Source organism: Antechinus flavipes, chromosome 6 (assembly GCF_016432865.1).
Source record: "Antechinus flavipes isolate AdamAnt ecotype Samford, QLD, Australia chromosome 6, AdamAnt_v2, whole genome shotgun sequence".
Taxonomy (NCBI): Eukaryota; Metazoa; Chordata; class Mammalia; order Dasyuromorphia; family Dasyuridae; genus Antechinus; species Antechinus flavipes.
Window position 1 is genome coordinate 177,096,112 of NC_067403.1, and position 19,148 is coordinate 177,115,259.

The window sequence follows — 19,148 nt, forward strand, 5'->3', positions numbered from 1 at the left end:
CTGTCTTTTTGACTCTGTCTGTCTGTGTCTCTTTTTCTGTCTCTCAGGTTCTACTTGTTCTTATGGTGTAGCTACTCTCCTCTGGGTCTTAAGCTTCTCTTAAACCACAATATTTATCCACTTATGTTTATTCAAAGTTCTAAGCCCAGTTCTTAGACTGTATATTTCTGCAAAGACCAGCCTGCCTCCCCACCACACTCAGGTATCATTAGGGAAACACTGACATAGTTCTAAATGGGATGACTAGAAACCAGGACCTATCCTCTGTCCTGATTCATGACTTCTTCTGTCTCCCAATAGTCTAACATGGATGCTGAGCTTCATGCATTCACCCACTGAAAGCCAGCCTTTTTTTTCCCTGAAGTTTCACGCATCTTGACCTACTTCTTGAATTCTTGAGGATATACAAGTTGAAAGAAGTAGAAGAATCAGCAAATTTTCAATTATACAGAATTTTTAGAAGAGAGTACCTACAGCTATAAGAAGCAATTTATTTTTATGAGGAAAGAAAATATCAAATAAAGCAAACAGAGACTTAAGAATTACCCAGGGAAAGGTAGATTTGAAAATAATGAGAAAGAAATACAATGTTATGTTTTTCTAAAAGACTTAATTAGCCATTCTCAAGACTGGGAAAGGGGTGAGGATTCTGGTGAAGAGGTGTTAGAATGTTTGGTGGATTAGTGATGACTCCAAGAAAGAGTGTAAAAATACACAGAAATAGTAAAGGTTAATGAAAGAATTATTATTGACTTTTTAGAAAATGTTTATTGATGCAAATTGACATTAAGTAGGCCAGGAGAACAATGTACACAACATACAGCAATATTGTAAGATTATCAATTGTGAATGACTTAGCTATTCAGCTAAAACAATTCTTAAAAGCTTATGAGGGAAAATGTTACCTATCTTCAAAGAAAGAATTAATGAATTCTGAATACAGATTAAAGAAATTTTTTACTTGATTTTTCTTGGGTTATGATTTTGGTCCATTTATTTTTACAACTTGAATAATATAGAAATGCATTTTGCATGACTACACATATCAAATAGAGGTGGGTGGGGAGAGAAAGAATTTGGAACTCAATTTTAAAAGATAGTTGATGAAAATTGTTTTTACATGTAATTGGTGGGGGGGAAGAAAATATTAAATGAAATTAGAAAAATCAGTTATATTTCATACATGAGCCAGTCATATCAATTAGAATGGATGTTTCTTTTCTACAAGATAATTTTTAGGAATATTCATATTCTCCAGTCATGAGCCTGAGAAATTAAAAATAGAATAGAAATTGATTAATGTATCAGTGAATAAAAATCAAAAGCCAGAGTATTGAAAAACCCTAACATTTTCACTATATTCTAGAAGATAACCATAAATAGTTTTTAAAAAATTCTCTCCCTTGAAGACTGGATATGCAGAATTGTAGCTAGCCATGTTAAATCAAGTAAAGGACGCTTGCAGAAATCTGGAATAGTCCTGATTAAAGAAATGCTGAAAGGAAAAAGCAAAATATGAGTGCTGAAAAGTACATTGAAAGGAATAGCCCAGGGAACTGAACTCAAGAAAGCCAGTTAAGTTTTCCTTTCTTACTTTTTTTTTTTCCTTCTTGGAAATCAATTTTAATGAGAAAGTGATGGAATGGTACCTTCTATGCATATTTGTTGATCAGAGACCAAAGTCAGTTAAACAACATCTCAAAGTTTTGTCGTAATAGAGGTCAGGATGACAGTAGCAAGAAGTTTGGTGTTTTCATCATATGTAAATATTCTAGAAATTGAATAATTTAAGGAATGACTAATTCCTTCTTATCGACTTTGTTCCAAGTGGTTATGCACCTCTCTTAGAGACATAAGAAGCACTGAGTTTAAAAGTACTGACTACAGATTTCTTCCTTCACAATGTTGATTTATGGATCATCCAACATTTATCTTTTAGCTATTTATATGGGGAAAGAGAAGACTATTTTCTGCTGTATTTTTATCATGGGTTATTAGGAAAATTTGGTAAGGAAGAAACTCAGGTCACTGGTAACTGAGCCTGATGACTAAAGAATGACCAAACAATAGAGAAGACTACAAGACCAAAGATGTAAGGGAAATAATGAAAGCCCTAACCAGCTGGGCATGAGGGTCTCAATAGAATTTAATAAAGGTAAACTGAGGAGCAGAATTTTGAGCTTTTATCAATTTAATAGTAGGAAACAAACTTGTCAATAAAGTAGGTCAAATGGCTATTTCAGTTAGGCCAATGACCCATAGAAGGCACAGTTCCTTTATATAAGCATAGAATAAAGAACAAACCTGGATAGGTGAGGAAATTAATGCAATTAGCTATAGGGCTAGCAGCTTCATGGGGGTGAAGACAATATGATTGGTCAGAAATTAGGAATGGGGGACTAGCAACAATCCCCATTCTCCTGTGACTTAGAAATAGTTGTAGTTTGGATCTACCTACAAATTCAGAGATAAAGGATCAGACTTTTTAGATAACAAACCCAGCCATCTTGAAGGATAGCTTTGTGGTATAAAGATCCTAGACCAGACTCCCCGGTGTCCACCTGAATAGCTCAAGGATAATAGATTTCTTTGAGGCAAAAATAAAAGTGATTAGCAGGAGAACTAAACTTCTAAACTTAGTTCACAAAAAAACCAAACCAAAACAAAACAAAAACAATCACACAGAATAGGTCAGAAATACAGAATAGGATCAATTAAGAATAGAATCAATTATAAAATCATATGGAATCAATTTAATTTCTTCACTGGGAAGCATGGGTAGTTGTGACTGTGTACAGTTTTTAAGCTAATAAAGATATCAGGCCCATGTCCACTGATTGCCCAGGAATGAAAGGGTGAGCAAACATGATATGAACTTGATGAAACACCAACCCCCCCCAAAAAAAAAAAGAAAGAAAATGCAACACATTGCTGCATCTCAGGTTCAAATGTTATTATTTTCCATATATTCTGAATGTCAGGATTAAGGTTACTAAAGATTTCCACTCAAAATATCAAAACTTTGGATTTACACATTCGTTTACAGAGGGACAAAAGCTTAGATATTAGTGATAAGAATAAGAGCTATAAATGGGGGATAACTGGAACCAAATCTATGCTTTACTGAAAAGGCAGTTTTCTTTAGTATGGAGAGAGCTTTGTTATCTTGTTTGAAAGGTTTATTCTGGGGTAATTCTTAGAACTGGGGTAATAACATCTGGAATATATCTTACAAAGTTGTTTTTCTCTGCCCTGGGACTGATAGAACGTATGAACTGATTGGTGCATGCAACTTACTGAACAAGCTGTACTCTATGTGCTTGCATAGGTAATCTTGTAAGGTCCTATATATGAGCTTTGTCTTCACTATGTAGTCAAAAAGGAGACACACTTGGAATCATCTTCCTTGTCTTGACAACAATTAGTATTATTTAGATACTAAAAATACCAAATTTATTGTGGTTGTATACATTTAAAAAGCAAATTTATCTCAATAACTTTAAGATTTAGAAAATATCTGAGTAACATACAGATAACTTGGCATATAAACCCAATGTACAAAAATGCGAATTTACAAAATCTAAAATTTGGGATTTTTTTTTCATACCAAATAGACTTTTTACATAGTGACTTCTCTTATTACATGTAATGATCCAATTTTTAAAATTCAGCTTATAAACACATAAATACATTATGTACAACAAAGCAAAATGTACTTTAATACTAGAGAAAATAAAATCTCGAGGATATTTTAACCAAAAAACAAAGTCTGAGTGTATATAAAAAGGCAAAACCTATGACTTTAACCAGTTAAAGTGCAGACCTTCTCTCAAAAACTACTTTAATCCATAATATTCTGCCTCTACAGCTTTAAACAAACAAAAGAAAAACAAAAACAGAAGTTCAACTAAGGAACTGTGTAAATCTTCTCAGATGACATAGGTTTAAACCCATCACTAAATAAGACAAATACTTTCACTTGTCACACTGAATCTTATACATTCTTTTTTCTTTCTCCAAATAAAATGAAAAAGTTGACAATCCAATTACTTTTTTTCCCAGCATATAAATATTGGCCCTCTCATTTGGAAAAACAATTTTTTTGGTCTTACTCTTGTTTAGGAGGTAGGTTGCTTTTATAATATGAAAAGTTCTTTAATAAAACCTGCTAGGCAAAATCCAGGTCCAGAACTTATTTAGCTAAATTCTGATAATGTTCTTTTGAAGATTAAGCAGCAAAAGAACCTCAAGTTTCTCGTTTACTGTTAGGAAGAGAAGGGCATTAATTTTTTTTTCTTCTTGGTACTTATTACATCTGTATTCAACATAAATGGTATAGTGGCTACTATTTACTTGTGGAGAGAATCCTGGATTTTCTTTAAAGGTGTTTATTATTTTCTCATGGTACAGAACTACAATAACAACAACTCTTCAGTCTCCTGTGAGTTTAACTGCGTATACTCAGCCCCAGTAATAATTTCAGCATCTGTCTGTAGCACTAACAATACCAAATCTAATGCCCTGCGCCATGCCTCCATCTTTGGTGTAACAACATCATAGACCCTTGAAATTTCCTTTAGTTTACTGGGAATACCTGAATTTAAAATACCACTAGTCACTTTATTATATTCTTTCTGAAGGTATAATATGGGACAGCCCGAGCCTGTGATTTTTTGGAGAAAGTTTTGAATGAATGTGCTGGCTTCACTCTCTGAAGAGCAAGTGCCTGTGTTATACACAACTGATGAAAGGTATCTGTGCCATCCCCCTGCCAAGGCTTTAAGCACAGCCGGTCTATAAAGTTCCTGTGAAGAGGCCACCCATGAAGTTGTATGAAGTTGTCCTGAACAATCCAGGTCCACTTTTTTATGCGACTGTTCTATCAGCCCCTGAAGATGGGAAAGGCATAAGACTTCCACAGCGCCCCCTCCAAGAAAGACCTTCTCATCCACTAGAGCATGATACAAGCGATAAGCACAAGTCCAGAAGTGATCTTCCTTGGCTTGCATCTGTGCTATGACGGGGCTAGTGAGCACAGCTGTAACCAAAAGCACTCCTTCGGCTTTTATTAAAATAGCGACTCTTTTGCTCACTTCTTTGGAGTTCAGTTGGCCTGCTCTCCACAAGCTCACATTGACGTCACTCCCCACACAGTCTTCATTCAGCTGTGTAGCATAGGTGACCTGCACTGCTCCAGTGACCTCTGCAAAATCCTGCAACACATGATGACTCACTGGACCAATTATCAGCAGGTTACTATGCATACATCGTTCCATTAAATTTTCAGACACATTTCCTCGCACCATGACTAGTTTTACATTTAACTGAATTAATATCTCTAAAATATAGTCCACCCACTGTCTCTCTTGATCCGGCACACTTTCCATTTCAGTTTTAACTTTTCCCAGCCCATTAAATCCTAAGTGATGGTAATTCTCTTTGAAGTCACCATCAATAAGAACTACCCGCAAAGGCTGATTCTGGAGTTCTCTGACTGTAGTTGTATAGTTGATTGATATTAGAGTAATATACCCGGAGTAGACACAAGAAAAGCTTTCAGGTATGCCTGGTAAACAGCAAGTGGAAATTTTTGAAATATCAAATCTAAATGGCACCGTACAATTCTTCTTCCTCACACGTGCATTCTGATATTGACATTTGACTGCTGCTTCCACTAATGCCATACTGCTATGATCTCCATGACTCAGACCCACTGCCAACTGCACCAAATCATTGCATTGAATATGAGAGTTTTGATGTTCTTCACTGCTTGTCTGATAAGACATATTTTCTGACTTATTAAAATGCCTGCTATGGCTTAGTCTTGATTTGCTGGTATAACTATTTGTAAACAGATTGGTTTGAGGAGCCTGCAACATAACTTTAGTTACAGAGTGAGAATAAGAAGACCTTGAAGAAAATTCAGAAGAAGTCCTGGAAGAAAATGAAGGAGTGGATGCTTGAGAAGATACATCTTTTATGAGCTTCTCTCTTTGTATCCAAGGAATCTCTGATGGAATCTGCACGAGAGGGCTGGGAATGACACTCAGGGTTCCAAAAAAAGGGTATCTCCTTGTGTCTCCAGTGTTGTCAACTATATTATTTAGAGAGATCTGAAGAGGAACAACTTCTTTCCTGCAAGACTTCAGGCCTTCTGACATCACTGACACTATGACTGAAATAGGGATGTCTTGCTGAAGACATTCTAGGGCAGCAGTGCTCCATGCTCCAGCAAGAAACAAGAGGGTATTGGTCCCAGTCCCATATGCATTCTTCTGTGATTGCACTGTTTCATAAAGAAGTTGTCCAACAGAACTATTTAAATCCAGATTTTCAAGAAGCCTCAATATAGAGCAGGTTAACACACTTTCATGAGATCTTTCACCTATGATAAACTTGGATGACTTTACTGGGCCTAGGAAACTTCGTCCTGTTTCTGTTAATGATGAAAGCTGCTGAAGTCCAATATGCTTCCTTCTGTTTATATTTCTGCAAGCCATGACCATGATTCAATAACTCCCCAAAACTCCCATAGCACATTCAACCAATGTCAATGCTAGTTATAAAACAGGCTGTTTCACATTGTCTGGAGCAGTTAAGATCCTGCTGACAGGGGCGTCATTCTAGAGTGTGAATGCACATGTGGTAGGTGCTATTATCTTATGCCTAAGATATGCTCTACCAATTTGCTGGTATGCTGCTCCTTCTACAGGGAAGTCTTTTCCACTGATAGGACTCAATAAGCAGACTTGATTACATTTTGGTGAAATAGTCTTTTCTGTAAAGGAAAAGTAAAGACCATATTTATTCAAATGAATCATGGACTAAGCATAAATGAGCATGAAAAACCTCTATTTATATTGACTCCCATATGTGTCAGAGCTACCATAGAACAGTGAATTAAGTGTAGGGCTTAAAGTCAGAAAGAAGGGTGCAATCCCACCTTAGCTGGGTGACCTTGTATAATAAGTTACTTAACCTCTCTTTATTTGCCTCAGCCAGGCCAAAGGTCATAGATAGGTTAAGATCTATTAGTGGAGGGAGTTTCCATACCAGGAGTGCCCTATGCTTATGACGTCATAGATCATTTAGCCATTTATGCATATGTAAAATACGCTGACACACAAAACTATACAGATGACTTCAGAACTATATGCATAGGTGTATGTATACTTTCAAATGCATATATGAGACTACATGCACATATAACCTGGTACTACAAGAGACTAAAGATTATCTAGACTAACCCCTTACTTAGGAAATAAAGAAGCTGATGTTCAGAGCTATTTAGTGACTGGTCCTAATCCATCAATCAACATTTATTGAACACCATATACCAGGCACCATCCCCTTAGGCTCTGGAAAATCGTAGATAGGGAAGAGATTTAAACCCAGGTCTCCCTTCTGAGTTCCAACTTGGATACTGCATGTGCCCTTGTACAAAGGCCTTAATCTCCCGGTACCTCAGTTTACTTCTTTGTCAAACAGATAAGAGATGGAGGTGGATAGTGCTAGGTAGCTAGATGAATATGTAGGTAGATTAAAGATAAGGGAGCCAGAAAGACTGATACACATACATAAAAGGCACGCGCGCGAACACACACGCACACACGCGCGCGTGCACACACACACACACACACACACACATACCACACACTTTGTACACGGCTGGTTCTTTACACATCCATTCCCAGCGCCGCTCCCGGCAGGATGGCAGCCCTCTGAGGCAGCTCCCCCGCCCCCCCGGTTCCCCCAGGGCCTGGCATGTACGGGGCACACGCACACACACTCGCGTGGGCACACCCAGACAGCCGGAGCCTAACGGGTGCTCACTGCCAAGGCCTCGGCCTCCCCAAGGCCTCTTCTGGCAGAGACCTGAGGTCACGGAGCCTTTCTCCCTCTCTGTCCCCGGGTGACCTTACCTACACTAGCTCCAGATTCAGCCCAGTCTCTTCTCCCGCCAGGCCCACCGCGCTAGCAGCCAACCCCCCCTAGGTTCTAAGTACGCATGCGTCCAGGGAAAAAGCGCCGTCGCTAGGCAACCTGGAGGCGCCCCTACTCTAGGAGTCGGTTAACTCCCGGGATGGGGGTGGGAGTGGCGGAGGAACGGTCGTTCGATTAGTCTAGCTCTCGCGGAGGGGGCGGGAACGAGGAAGAAGCCGTCCCGCTATTGGACCGCCCGTGATTGCCGCGCGAGCTCGGGGGCGGGGCAGAGAAAGAGCTAGCCTTGACAACGGTTGTGGCGCTTCTGCAGACTAGGCGGCAGCAGCGGCGGCGGGGGCGGCGGCGGGAGCGGCGGCAGTAGCGTCGCCTGTGTCGGGGGCCGCTTCCGAGCGGGGCCCGGCTCAATCTCCTGCATCATGGTGAGCCAGGGATGAGGGACCGGGACGGCAGGGGGGAGGTGGGGAGGGGGGGCTGAGCAACAGGGCAGGGCAGGGAAACTGAGGCAGCGAGCGAGAAGAGCACAACGAGAGGGAAACTGAGGAAGGACTGAAGAGTACCATCCAGACCCAGTCTGGTCTCCCTCCACAATGTGGTGTCTCTGGATTACAGAGCTGGGAAAGACCTGAAAGAGGGTAAACTGAGGCCCAGTGGGACGGGTCCGGGCTCGGGGAAGAGCCCTCCCTTTGGGGGCGTGGTGGGGTTGTGTCCGGTCGTTTCAGTCACGATCGACTCTCCATTTGGGGTTTTCTTGGCAAAGACGCCATAATGGTTTGCCATTTCTTTTTCTAGCTCACTTTACAGGTGAGGAAACAGACAAACGGGGAAGTGACTTGCCCGGGATCACGCAGCTAGTAAATGTCTGGGGTGGGATTTGAACTCAGGAAGAATGTCCCTGACTCAGTCCGAGCTCTGTACCGGCTCTCTTCTTATGGCCAGGGGCTAGACTCCGGTCTATAGCTTCTCCCCCAAAGCCAGCCTAGTGTTTGGCTACATTTGGAGCGTTGGTGCTCCAGGCGCAGTGCGTGGGGGTGCTGGAGTCCAAGAGACCCTAGTTCAAATCCTACCCCAATCACTGACTGGGATGCATGAAATGTAGTCCATGACCCTAGATTTGGAAGTCATGAAATGATTCCAGGACCATCATCTCGTCTGGGTGCAGTGTTTTAGGGAGGGCGAGAATGCCCAGGGAAGGGTGTGTGCAGGCACCGGGAGTTCCCGGGCTTACTCTGCAGAAGAGAACTAGGCAACATTGCTGTACCTACTGGAGGGCCAGCCATGGTTAGGGGCTGCAGGGCAGATGTAAAAGACCCTGAAGTTGGAGTCGAAGCTCTAAGAGGGATGTCAGAGTCAAGAGCCTTGCTCGGAGGCATGGGTGTGAGTGAGTGAGAGAAAGAGAGAGAGTCAGAGACAGAGACACACACAGAGAGACAGAAACACACACACACACACACACACACACACACACACACAGGGGACCCAGGGAGGAACTTGTCAACTTAGGGACAACCTCAGGAAGCACTGAGGCACAGGAGCTTGGGAGGGGAGGACATCCACAGGTCATTTTAGTGGGAGTGAATAGTAAGAGACAGGGGTGCAGTCATTGGGGAGACAGCAGGACCGCAAACAATCATCACCCAAGAGGAGAATTTGATGGGGCCTGCAGGACCTTCCCAGGTGGGAGAAGAACAATCAGGGAAGGAGCTTAGTGTCCAATCTGCCCTGAATATCAGATGGTGTCATTGGATCTAAGAAGACCAGAAGAGAGACTGAACAGAGCAGTGTCTGGTGATAGAGCAGCTAGGTCCCAATCCTCCCCCAATGTTTTATGTCCAGCTAAACAGAAGGCCCTTCTGGGGCTTAATTTCCTCAAGTGTAAAATAAAGTAGCAAGACTAGGTAATCTTTGCGGTCCCTTCCAGCCCTAGATTGATGAATTCAGTCTTAAGAATCACCATTACACTGTACCTTCCCTTCTCTGAGCCAGTGCATGTAGGGGATGGGGGAAAAGCTTGACTGCTTGCCTAAAACTGAGGTCAAGCTCCATTTCTTTTGTCTTTCTCCCAGTTCCCTCCCCAGGATTACTTCAAAATTAGGTTCTGCTCTAAGTCTAGGGTCTCCCCCCAAATTGAGAAAGACACTACCTGTAAAATGCAAATCAGGTGTGGGTCAAGTATTAGAATGCTAATTTCAAAAAGTTCTCACATGCTTCACAGAAATGTAAATAAAGAGTACAACTAATAAATGGTATTCTGTCTGGAGGCAGAGAATTAAAATCATCGGAACACAACATTTTCCAGGACTACTGAACTCAGAGACCTTGGAATCTCTGACTCTTATCTCCTTCCAGTGGGTAGCAGTTTTCTCCAAGAGCATGGCAATAAATGAAGCTGGCACAGACCAAAAACCAAGAATTTCCAGTTCTAGTAAACTTGTAGATTGGCCAAGATTGCAAAGTGAGAAAGGAATCCTCTGAAGCCCTCCCCCGACCAGTTCCTCTCCAAAAAACTAGAAAACCACCTTAGGATTAATCTAGAACCAGAGAAGCAGTTTACCAGCATGGCAGAAAAGGTCTGTCTCACTAGGATAGAGTGGGATCAAGGTCAAAGAGCAATAATTGCAGCCAAGCCTCACAGCAAAAGGCCTGCACTACAGCAAGGCTCCGAACTTGGCTATCTACCAGCAAGGCCCCATCTTCCTGCAAACCAGCAGCCTTCTAGACAAGTGAGCTGTCTGTATAGCACAGCAAGGCCCCACCTCCAATACAAGCCACCAGCTATTCCATGACCCCATTGCTCACCAGGAATGAAGCCGAGCCACAGGACTGGTCAACAGGGAGGCCCTACCTCTGAATTCTGCCAGCAGAGTGATCCTGTTTCCATAGCAACCAAGGAGCAGGGGCTCCACCCCTGAGACAGATCAGCAACAAAGATTACTCCTCTAGGGTCTGATGGGAGAGAGGCCCTGTTTCTATAGTAACCAAGCAGTAGGACTTGGGACAAGATCCCTTCTCCAGGGACAGCTACCAGAAACAACTGTTACCATAGCAACCCAGTAGCAAAGTCCCTGGAGCAGGTCAGTAGCTTACTCTTGCCCCCCACCGAGGGGAGACCCAACAGCGAGATTCCGTTCTATCCCTGTCCAAGGCAGAAGGAAAATCTATTTCCAGTAAGAGTGAGCAAGTAGCTAAGCCCCAAAGTCTAGTGAAAGGCAGCAGTAACACCCTGAGCTTTAGGACAGAAATCTAAAGGACATTGCAGAATCAGAGTCCAGCACTCACATAAAAACACCAAGTCACCAAAAAAGCAGAAAAAAAAAAGCAAAAAGCAAAGAAACCTGACTATAGAAAGCTAATGTCGAGGAGTAGGCATAAATTTAGAAGAGGATAATATCAAAATGGCTGCATACAAAGCTCAAAAGAAAAAGTAATTTGGTCTCAGACCCAAAAAGAATTCCTGGAAGAGCTTAAAAAGGATTTTTAAAAGTAAATTAGAGAAGTAGAATAAAAATGAGAGTAATGTAAAAGAATCATGAAAAAAGGTCAATAGCATGGGAAAAGAGGCAATAAAACAAATAGAAGAATCATCCTGGAGCCAAAGCTCAAGCTGGCCTCTAGAGGCTGCCCTGTTCCACCTACCTCAAAATAGGGGTCATCGGAGGTCCTGCTGCCAGGAAGAAGCCCAACTCATCCTGAAGGCCTTCAGTCCCAGGCAAGGATGGAGTCACTCTTCTTTAAATATTCACTGAGTCACTGGTTCTTCTTGGGGTTATTGTTCCTTCCTTATTGAGCCACACAGGGCCTGGCTGAAGCAACCTGGCAGGTCTTCAGTGTGTCTTTAAGTGCTAAGTGAACAGCATGTTAGCCAGAACTAAACATGGAAGCTCTACCCATAGAGCAGCAATCTAAGCAAGAGACTGAGAACATTAGATCCAAGTGAAAAGTGTTAGAAAAGGTTTGAGAATCCTAGAATCTTGTTTCTCCATTTTCTTTTCTTTCTCTTCACTATATTAATCTGCTTTGGTTGAAACATGTCACTTGTGAGAAGAATCAATGTGATAGTGATTGGACTTCCTCATTAGTTTCTCCGAAATGATCTTCTGAATATTCCAAAGGCATTGATATGTGGAGGTAGTGTCAATGTCAGTAATGTAACACTTAAATTCATTTAAATTGGAATCCTGTCCCAACAGTGATTCTTTTTGATAGAAGCAGGGATCACTGAACATTATTTGTTTGATTTATAAAGAACCTTTTTTTTTTTTTTTTTACTATTTAACTTTTTCATGCATCTCTAATGAAGGGAATTGGATTTAAATTTAACTCCTATGTATTTTTTTATAGGCATCTAACTATAGACCAAGTACTGGTCAGCGGAAGAAGCCTAATATAAAAGTCGAATTGACTGAGGAACAGAAACAAGAAATTAAGGAGGCCTTTGACTTATTTGATATTGATGGATCTGGAAGCATTGACGTGAAGGAATTGAAGGTTTTGAAATTTTTTCCTATCCTGAAATTCTGAAAAGTTTTTCATTATGTGCAGTGTTTTCCAAATCTACCTTTATTGTTTAAATATTACAAATGTGTATGTTGGAATCTTAATGACCAATGGCAACTTTTTCTTTAACATATACAGCCTTCCTGGAAACTGTTTGACATTATTTTTCTATTTCACAGGTGAGAATAATCTAGCCTTAGCTCAGTGATTTCTCCCCAAATCCCACTGAGTAAAGCAGGGGCAGACTAGGACTAGTATCCAAGTTGACTGATGCCATTTTTTAATCTTGAGCTAGATCCAATTGATAATGATTACTCAATGGCTGTGGCCAGGCCAGTCCTCAGTCAGATAAATAATCCAGCCCCAGATTTCATCACTCAATCTTTTCCCATTTAGGAGAACACAGCAGAGCTTTGCTGTGATGCTTTGAGGACTCAGTGTCACCACCACCTCTTTGAAATAGGACATTAGAGTAGGCATAGTTGCCAAGTAAAATCTAGCATGATATATGTTTGGCTACAACCACTCCTGGGCTCTAGGGTAAGGGGGAATCATCATCTCCTTGGGTGAAGGCAGTACCCATACTGATAAAACAATTGAAAAGTGTGTTAGTTCCACAAGACCACATTGAGTGTACCTCTGACTGCAAGGCGTTTTTTTTTTTTTTTAAGAGAAAAATAATTTCAAATCAGTAAAAATCAGATGGTAATTTCCTTTTCCTCCTATCTCTTAATAGTATTTTTATTTTTCCAAAATATGTAAAGATAGTTTTCAATATTCATTTTTGTAAGACTTTGTGTTAAAAATTTTTTCTTCCTTCTTTACCTCCCCCTCCCCAAGACAGCAAGTAATCTGATATAGGTTAAATGTGTAATTCTTTTAAACATTTCCATGTTTGCCATATTGTGCAAGAAAAATCAGACCAAGGGGAAGGAACCAAGAAAAAGAAAACAAAAAAGGTGATCAGTTTCCATAGTTCTCTCTCTGGATGCGTATGGCAATTTCCATCCCAAGTCTTTTGAAATTGCTTTGAATCACCCCCACATTGTTGAGAAGAACCAAGTCTATCACAGTTGATCATCATATAATCTTGTTGTTACTAGGTACAATGTTCTCTTGATTCTGCTCACTTCACTCAGCATCAGTTCTCATATGTCTTTCCAGGCTTTTCTGAAATCAGCTTGCTCATCATTTCTTTTTTTTTTTAATTTTATTTTATTTCATAATAACTTTGTATTGACAGAATCCATGCCAGGGTAATTTTTTACAACATTATCCCTTGCACTCGCTTATGTTTCGTTTTTTCCCCTCCTTCCCTCCACCTCCCCCCCCAAGATGGCAAGCAGTCCTATATATGTTAAATATATTGCAGTATATCCTAGATACAATACATATTTGCAGAACTCCTGTTGCACAGGGAGAATTGGATTCAGAAGGTAAAAATAACTCGGGAAGAAAATCAAAAATGCAAATAGTTCACATTCGTTTCCCAGTGTTCCTTCTTTGGGTGTAGCTGTTTCTGTCCATCATTTATCCATTGAAACTCAGTTAGGTCTCTTTGTCATAGAAATCCGCTTCCATCAGAATACATCCTCATACAATATCGTTGTCGAAGTATATAATGATCTCCTGGTTCTGCTCATCTCACTTAGCATCAGTCCATGTAGGTCTCTCCAAGCCTCTCTGTATTCATCCTGCTGGTCATTCCTTACAGTTGCTCATCATTTCTTAAAGAACAATAATGTTCTACTGCATTCATATACCATAACTTATTCAGCCAATCCCCAACTGATAGGCATCCACTCAACTTCTAACTCATTGCCACTACAAAAAGGGCTACTACAAACAGTTTTGCGCGTTTTTAAAATCTTTTTGGGAAATAGAAACAGTAGTGACAGTGCTGGATCAAAGCTTTATAGCCTTTTTGGTCATTGCTGTCCAGAATAGTTGGATCTCTTCACAATTCTAACAATGGATTAAAATCCCAGTTTTTCCACATATGTTCCAACATTATCTTTTCCTGTTATCTTAGCCAATCTGAGGGGTGTGAAATAGTAACTCAGAGTTGTCCTGATTTGCACTTTTCTAATTACTAATGATTTAGAGCATTTTTTTTCCTATGACTATACATGGCTTTAATTTCTTCATCTGAAAATTGTCTGTTCATATCCTTTGATCATTTATCATTTGGAGAATGGCTTGTATTCTTATAAATTTGAGTCAATTCTATATATATTATAGAAATAAGACCTTTATCAGAAACACTCTTTCTAAAATATTTTCCCCCAGCTTTCTGCTTCCCTTCCAATTTTGGCTGCATTCCTTTTGTTTGTGTAAAACCATTTTAATTTAATATAATCAAAATTATCCATTTTGCATTTCATAATGTTCTCTGCTTCTTCTTTGGCCATAAATTCCCCTTCTCTAAAGATCTGACAAGTAGACTCTTTCCTGCTTTCCTAATTTGCTAATTTGAACAGGCAAGAGGTATCAATATTAACCTCCTATCTTCATCATGAACTTATTTTGACCTTATTTTGGTGTAGGGTGTTAGATGTTGGTCCATGCCTAGCTTCTGCCATACTATTTTCTAATTTTTCCAGCAATTTTTGTTAAATAGTGAGTTCTTATCCTAGAAGTTGGAATCTTTGGGTTTATCAAACATTAGATTACTATAATCACTGACTATTGTGTCTTGTGTATCTAATCTATTCCACTAATCTACTAGTCTTATTTTTTAGCCAAAACCAAATGGTTTTGATGACTGCCACTTTATAAATAATTTTAGGTCTGGTACAGCTACATCACCTGTTCTTTGTATTTTTTCATTAATTCCTTTAAAATATTTTTGATCCTTTGTTGTTCCAAATGAATTTTGTTATCTTTTTCTAGTTTTATAAAGGAATTTTTTGGCAGTTTGATGGGTATGGCAATTAAGTAGCTAATTTCAAAAAGATATGATTCAGTACAGCCATTTGTTTCTCATTTCAGATTGCAATGCGGGCATTAGGCTTTGAGCCAAAGAAAGAAGAAATCAAAAAAATGATTGCAGAGATTGACCGAGAAGGATTTGGCACCATTAACTTTGAAGACTTTTTCGCCATGATGAGTGTGAAAATGGTAAGATTAACACTATTTTCAGAAGAAGAAATAAAAACAATTCAAGAAATACTCTCCTTAAATTTTATAAATGTTGTAATAAGTAAATCTATGCCTGTTCCTAAAGTAACTACATTTGGAGAGGACAGGACCCTAAAGATTATATCTTTAGGTGAGTTTTTGAGAGATGCCTGACATAGTAGTCGTGATTATCACAAGGTCTCAACTTTCTATTCCAGTATGGCTTTTAGAAGAGAGGAATCCAGTATTTATTGCCATTAGGAAGAGAGACTTGACTCTGAGCTGGCCTCCTTATCGCAGTCAAGGCTGCATCAGAATAAGTGCTTCCTGGACTCCCTCTTTTCTGTACTGGTTTATCCTTCCCTCTCCTTTCTGAGATGACTCTCCTGGCTGGCCAGGACAAATGCTGCTGGCTTGGCCCAGAAGCCCAGGTCTTGTTTTTCCTTCTGGATCCTCTGTATCCCTTCCCTGTTCCTCTCTCCTCCCCAGTGACACTTTCCCCTCCATCTTGGGTCTTCCCTATATTTAACCAAACCCCCTTTCCTTTTCCCCAGTCTCCTCCCTTCAAACTCTCCCTTTCTCTGCTCCTGTTTCTAGAAGTTTCTACATAAGATTCCTCCATTTCCTTACAGCCTCCTAGCTCTTCAGGCCCTTATAACCTCTGCCCCTGCACCCACCAATGACCTCCAGATTAGCAAATCTAAGGAATTTTTTCAACCATCACCTCCAGCCTATTTTATTGTTTAATGTGCAACAGGGGTAGCCCAATTTGGCCCTTTGGACTCTGTAATAGTGCCTCCTCTTCTCACATCTGGGGTCCTGCCCAATCTTTGTAACTCTGCTCTGTCTCCTTTGCCTACTATTATTCTCTTTTGTTTTTCAAATTAACGAGCATTTTCTATTCCTCCCACCTCTTACCATTGAGAAAGAAAAAAAAAAAAACTTAATCAACTCTTGATGTTGCCATCCCCCACAAATGTTCCACTTCCATGTTTTCAAACTGAGATTTTCTTATCTGATCATAATCAGCTGTCATCCCCCCTCTCTTTCTGGCAACCCCTGACTCTTGTCCTCACTGAGCCCTCCCCAGCCCTCAGTTCTTTCCTGGGTTGTCATCTTGCACTGGGAGCTCTCCTCCCTTCCTCATCTTGACTCCTCAGTGACTGTGGGCTGTCCTCTGCTCTTGGCTCCCTCACCCCTCTTCTCCTATCTCCGATCTTGGCCACCAACCCTCGGTCCTGGATTATTCCTGCCCTCTGCTGTCTATGCTCTTATTCACGTGCCCCATAACAAAGATGGAGAAAATAAGAAACCACACTTTCTGTTCTTCATACCCTTAGGTTCTAATCTGAGTGCCATCTATTTATTTTCCATGTCTTACCATCCTTATTAGATGTCAATCTCCTTGAAGGTAGATCTAGATTAAAGGACACATATGGCTTATCACCCTTCAAGTGTGGCCCAAAATGACAAAAATGCAGTTGGAAAATATCTAATAAAGTAAATAAAAATGTCATTAGACAATATGCCATTTTTGAACAAAATCAATATGCAGCTGCCATGATTTTCTTGTACACATTTGTGGTCTCTGTTTCTTTCCGACTTTAAGGGCACCAGACTTTGTTTATCTTTGTCTCTATCCCTGTGATCTAGCACAGCAATTCAAGCAGTTAATCAACAAGCATGCTACGTGCCAGGCATTCTGGTAAAAAGCAAAAAAAAAAAGATTCATGCCCTCAAAGCACTTAGATTTAAATGGAGGAGACCAGATAGACACACACAACATACCCAGGAGGTGGACTAGATTGTGGGATGGGGGGCATGATGGCTCAAGATGTATCTGATATTCCAGGAACCCAGCAGTCCTGTCCCTCTACAAGTAAAGTCTCAGGCTCCTAAAGTGCCACAGCCCTAGAGTAGAAACCTCCTGATGACATCCACAAACCCACCCCTCCACCTAACCCTGAGAAGGAAAGGAATGGGAAAGGGGAATAAGTACGAGGCTAAAATGGTTAGGGCTCAGGCTGCTACATGGGACTCCAGGGGAAAGCAAGATTGGCCAGAATTGGTCCTTTCTCCCTCGGTACTTTGCGCTTGTGGGAGCCCAACATATTCCTGAACTAAAGCAAGGACAAGTGGCCTTGTTCTGGTGATTTGGGCCTCTATTTGACTACCTTTTCTTTTTTAAAGAGTGAAAAGGATGAAAAAGAAGAAATTTTAAAGGCCTTCAAATTATTTGATGATGACTGTACAGGAAGTATCACCCTCAAAAATATTAAGAGGGTTGCCAAGGAACTGGGAGAAAATTTATCAGATGATGAACTTCAGGTAAATGTTTTACTAGCACATATCCTTGTTCTTTAGAGATCCATTTGTCTGAACTCAAAGCTAGAATTAGTTTATTTGGAGAATAAAGCCTTCCTAAGACGGAATTAAATCTAATTAATTAAATCAAATTCCTAAGGAATTTAAACCTCAAGGCAGGAATGTCACAGGTCTTGATTCCTTCTTTCCTCCCAAACTTAGATAATTTTTTGACCTTTAGTAAATCTAAAAATGAGAGTCAGGGCATGTGTGTGTATGTCTGTATAAATGTGTCTAGCCATGCATGTTATATGTCCACAGATATGTGTCTGTCTCTTATGAGAGGATGCTCTTTCCTAGAAAAAGGAGAAAAGGCCCATATATTTGTCTAGTTGGGTGGTGTTGGCTGGGAAAGGTCCAGAGACAAGGTGGTAGCGACAATGATGAAGAGCCACGAGGGGGAGCCCGAGAGCCAAGTCCTGAGCCTATGGGACTCCAGGGCTGACCCAGCTGTATTTCAGATTTTGAAATTAAGCCTTTGTTTTACAGGAAATGCTGGATGAAGCTGACCGGGATGGAGACGGAGAAATAAATGAGCAAGAGTTTTTGAGGATGATGAAAAAAACCACTCTTTATTAATGCTAATTCTTTTGTAACTGTGTCCAAAAGGGTATTGCATCTTTATTGTTCTATAATCCCTAAATGTTGACCACCTCAGTTTTTAGATTGTCCCAACAGCATTTTACTTTTGTGGCTAGCCCTGGAGGCATAAGAAAATTGACTGGATCTGAAATTAATTGCAAAGCCTAACTTTTAAATCCCGGTAAAGATACAAAACTTTCTTCCCTTTTTCTCATCTCACTGATTCAGGGCTATAAGTGCTAACTGGCCAGAAAAGATTTACAAACGAAATTTCCCAAGTAATAAGTGAACTTCCACTTCTTTTCCTTTGCACAAATTTAAAAGTAAACAATGACCTTTTTGTTCTCATTAAAAATAGTAGTTCATTTGTATAGTGTATGAAATAAAACTATTATTGCAAGGATAATCTTTTTTTAAAAAAAATTTATTTATTTACAAAGCATATGCATGGGTAATTTTTCCAATACTGAGCCTTGCATAACCTTTTTCCAGATTTTCCCCTCCTTCCCCTCACCCCCTCCCCTAACTGGCAAGTATTTCAATACATTTAAATATGTTGAAATATATGTTAAATCCAATATATGTATACATATTATACAGTTATCTTGTTGCACAAGAAAGATCAAGGAGGAAGGAAAAGAGAA

The 19,148-nt window shown here is 40.2% G+C and overlaps 2 protein-coding genes across 2 annotated transcripts; one reads left to right on the forward strand and one right to left on the reverse strand.

Annotated features, from left to right (window-relative positions):
• Positions 1-742: 742 nt before the first annotated feature.
• Positions 743-8,148, reverse strand: BBS12 (Bardet-Biedl syndrome 12). Its single transcript, XM_051966245.1, has 2 exons — positions 7,923-8,148; positions 743-6,778 (listed from the first exon to the last, which is right to left on the reverse strand). Exon 2 carries the CDS (start codon positions 6,504-6,506, stop codon positions 4,413-4,415), a length of 2,094 nt encoding a protein of 697 aa, XP_051822205.1. The 5' UTR covers positions 6,507-6,778; positions 7,923-8,148; the 3' UTR covers positions 743-4,412.
• A 104-nt stretch (positions 8,149-8,252) lies between these two features.
• On the forward strand, positions 8,253-18,910 carry LOC127541141 (centrin-4-like). Its single transcript, XM_051966250.1, has 5 exons — positions 8,253-8,363; positions 12,283-12,429; positions 15,430-15,558; positions 17,749-17,886; positions 18,412-18,910. The coding sequence occupies exons 1-5, from the start codon at positions 8,361-8,363 to the stop codon at positions 18,499-18,501; spliced, it is 507 nt and encodes a 168-aa protein (XP_051822210.1). The 5' UTR covers positions 8,253-8,360; the 3' UTR covers positions 18,502-18,910.
• Positions 18,911-19,148: the final 238 nt, after the last annotated feature.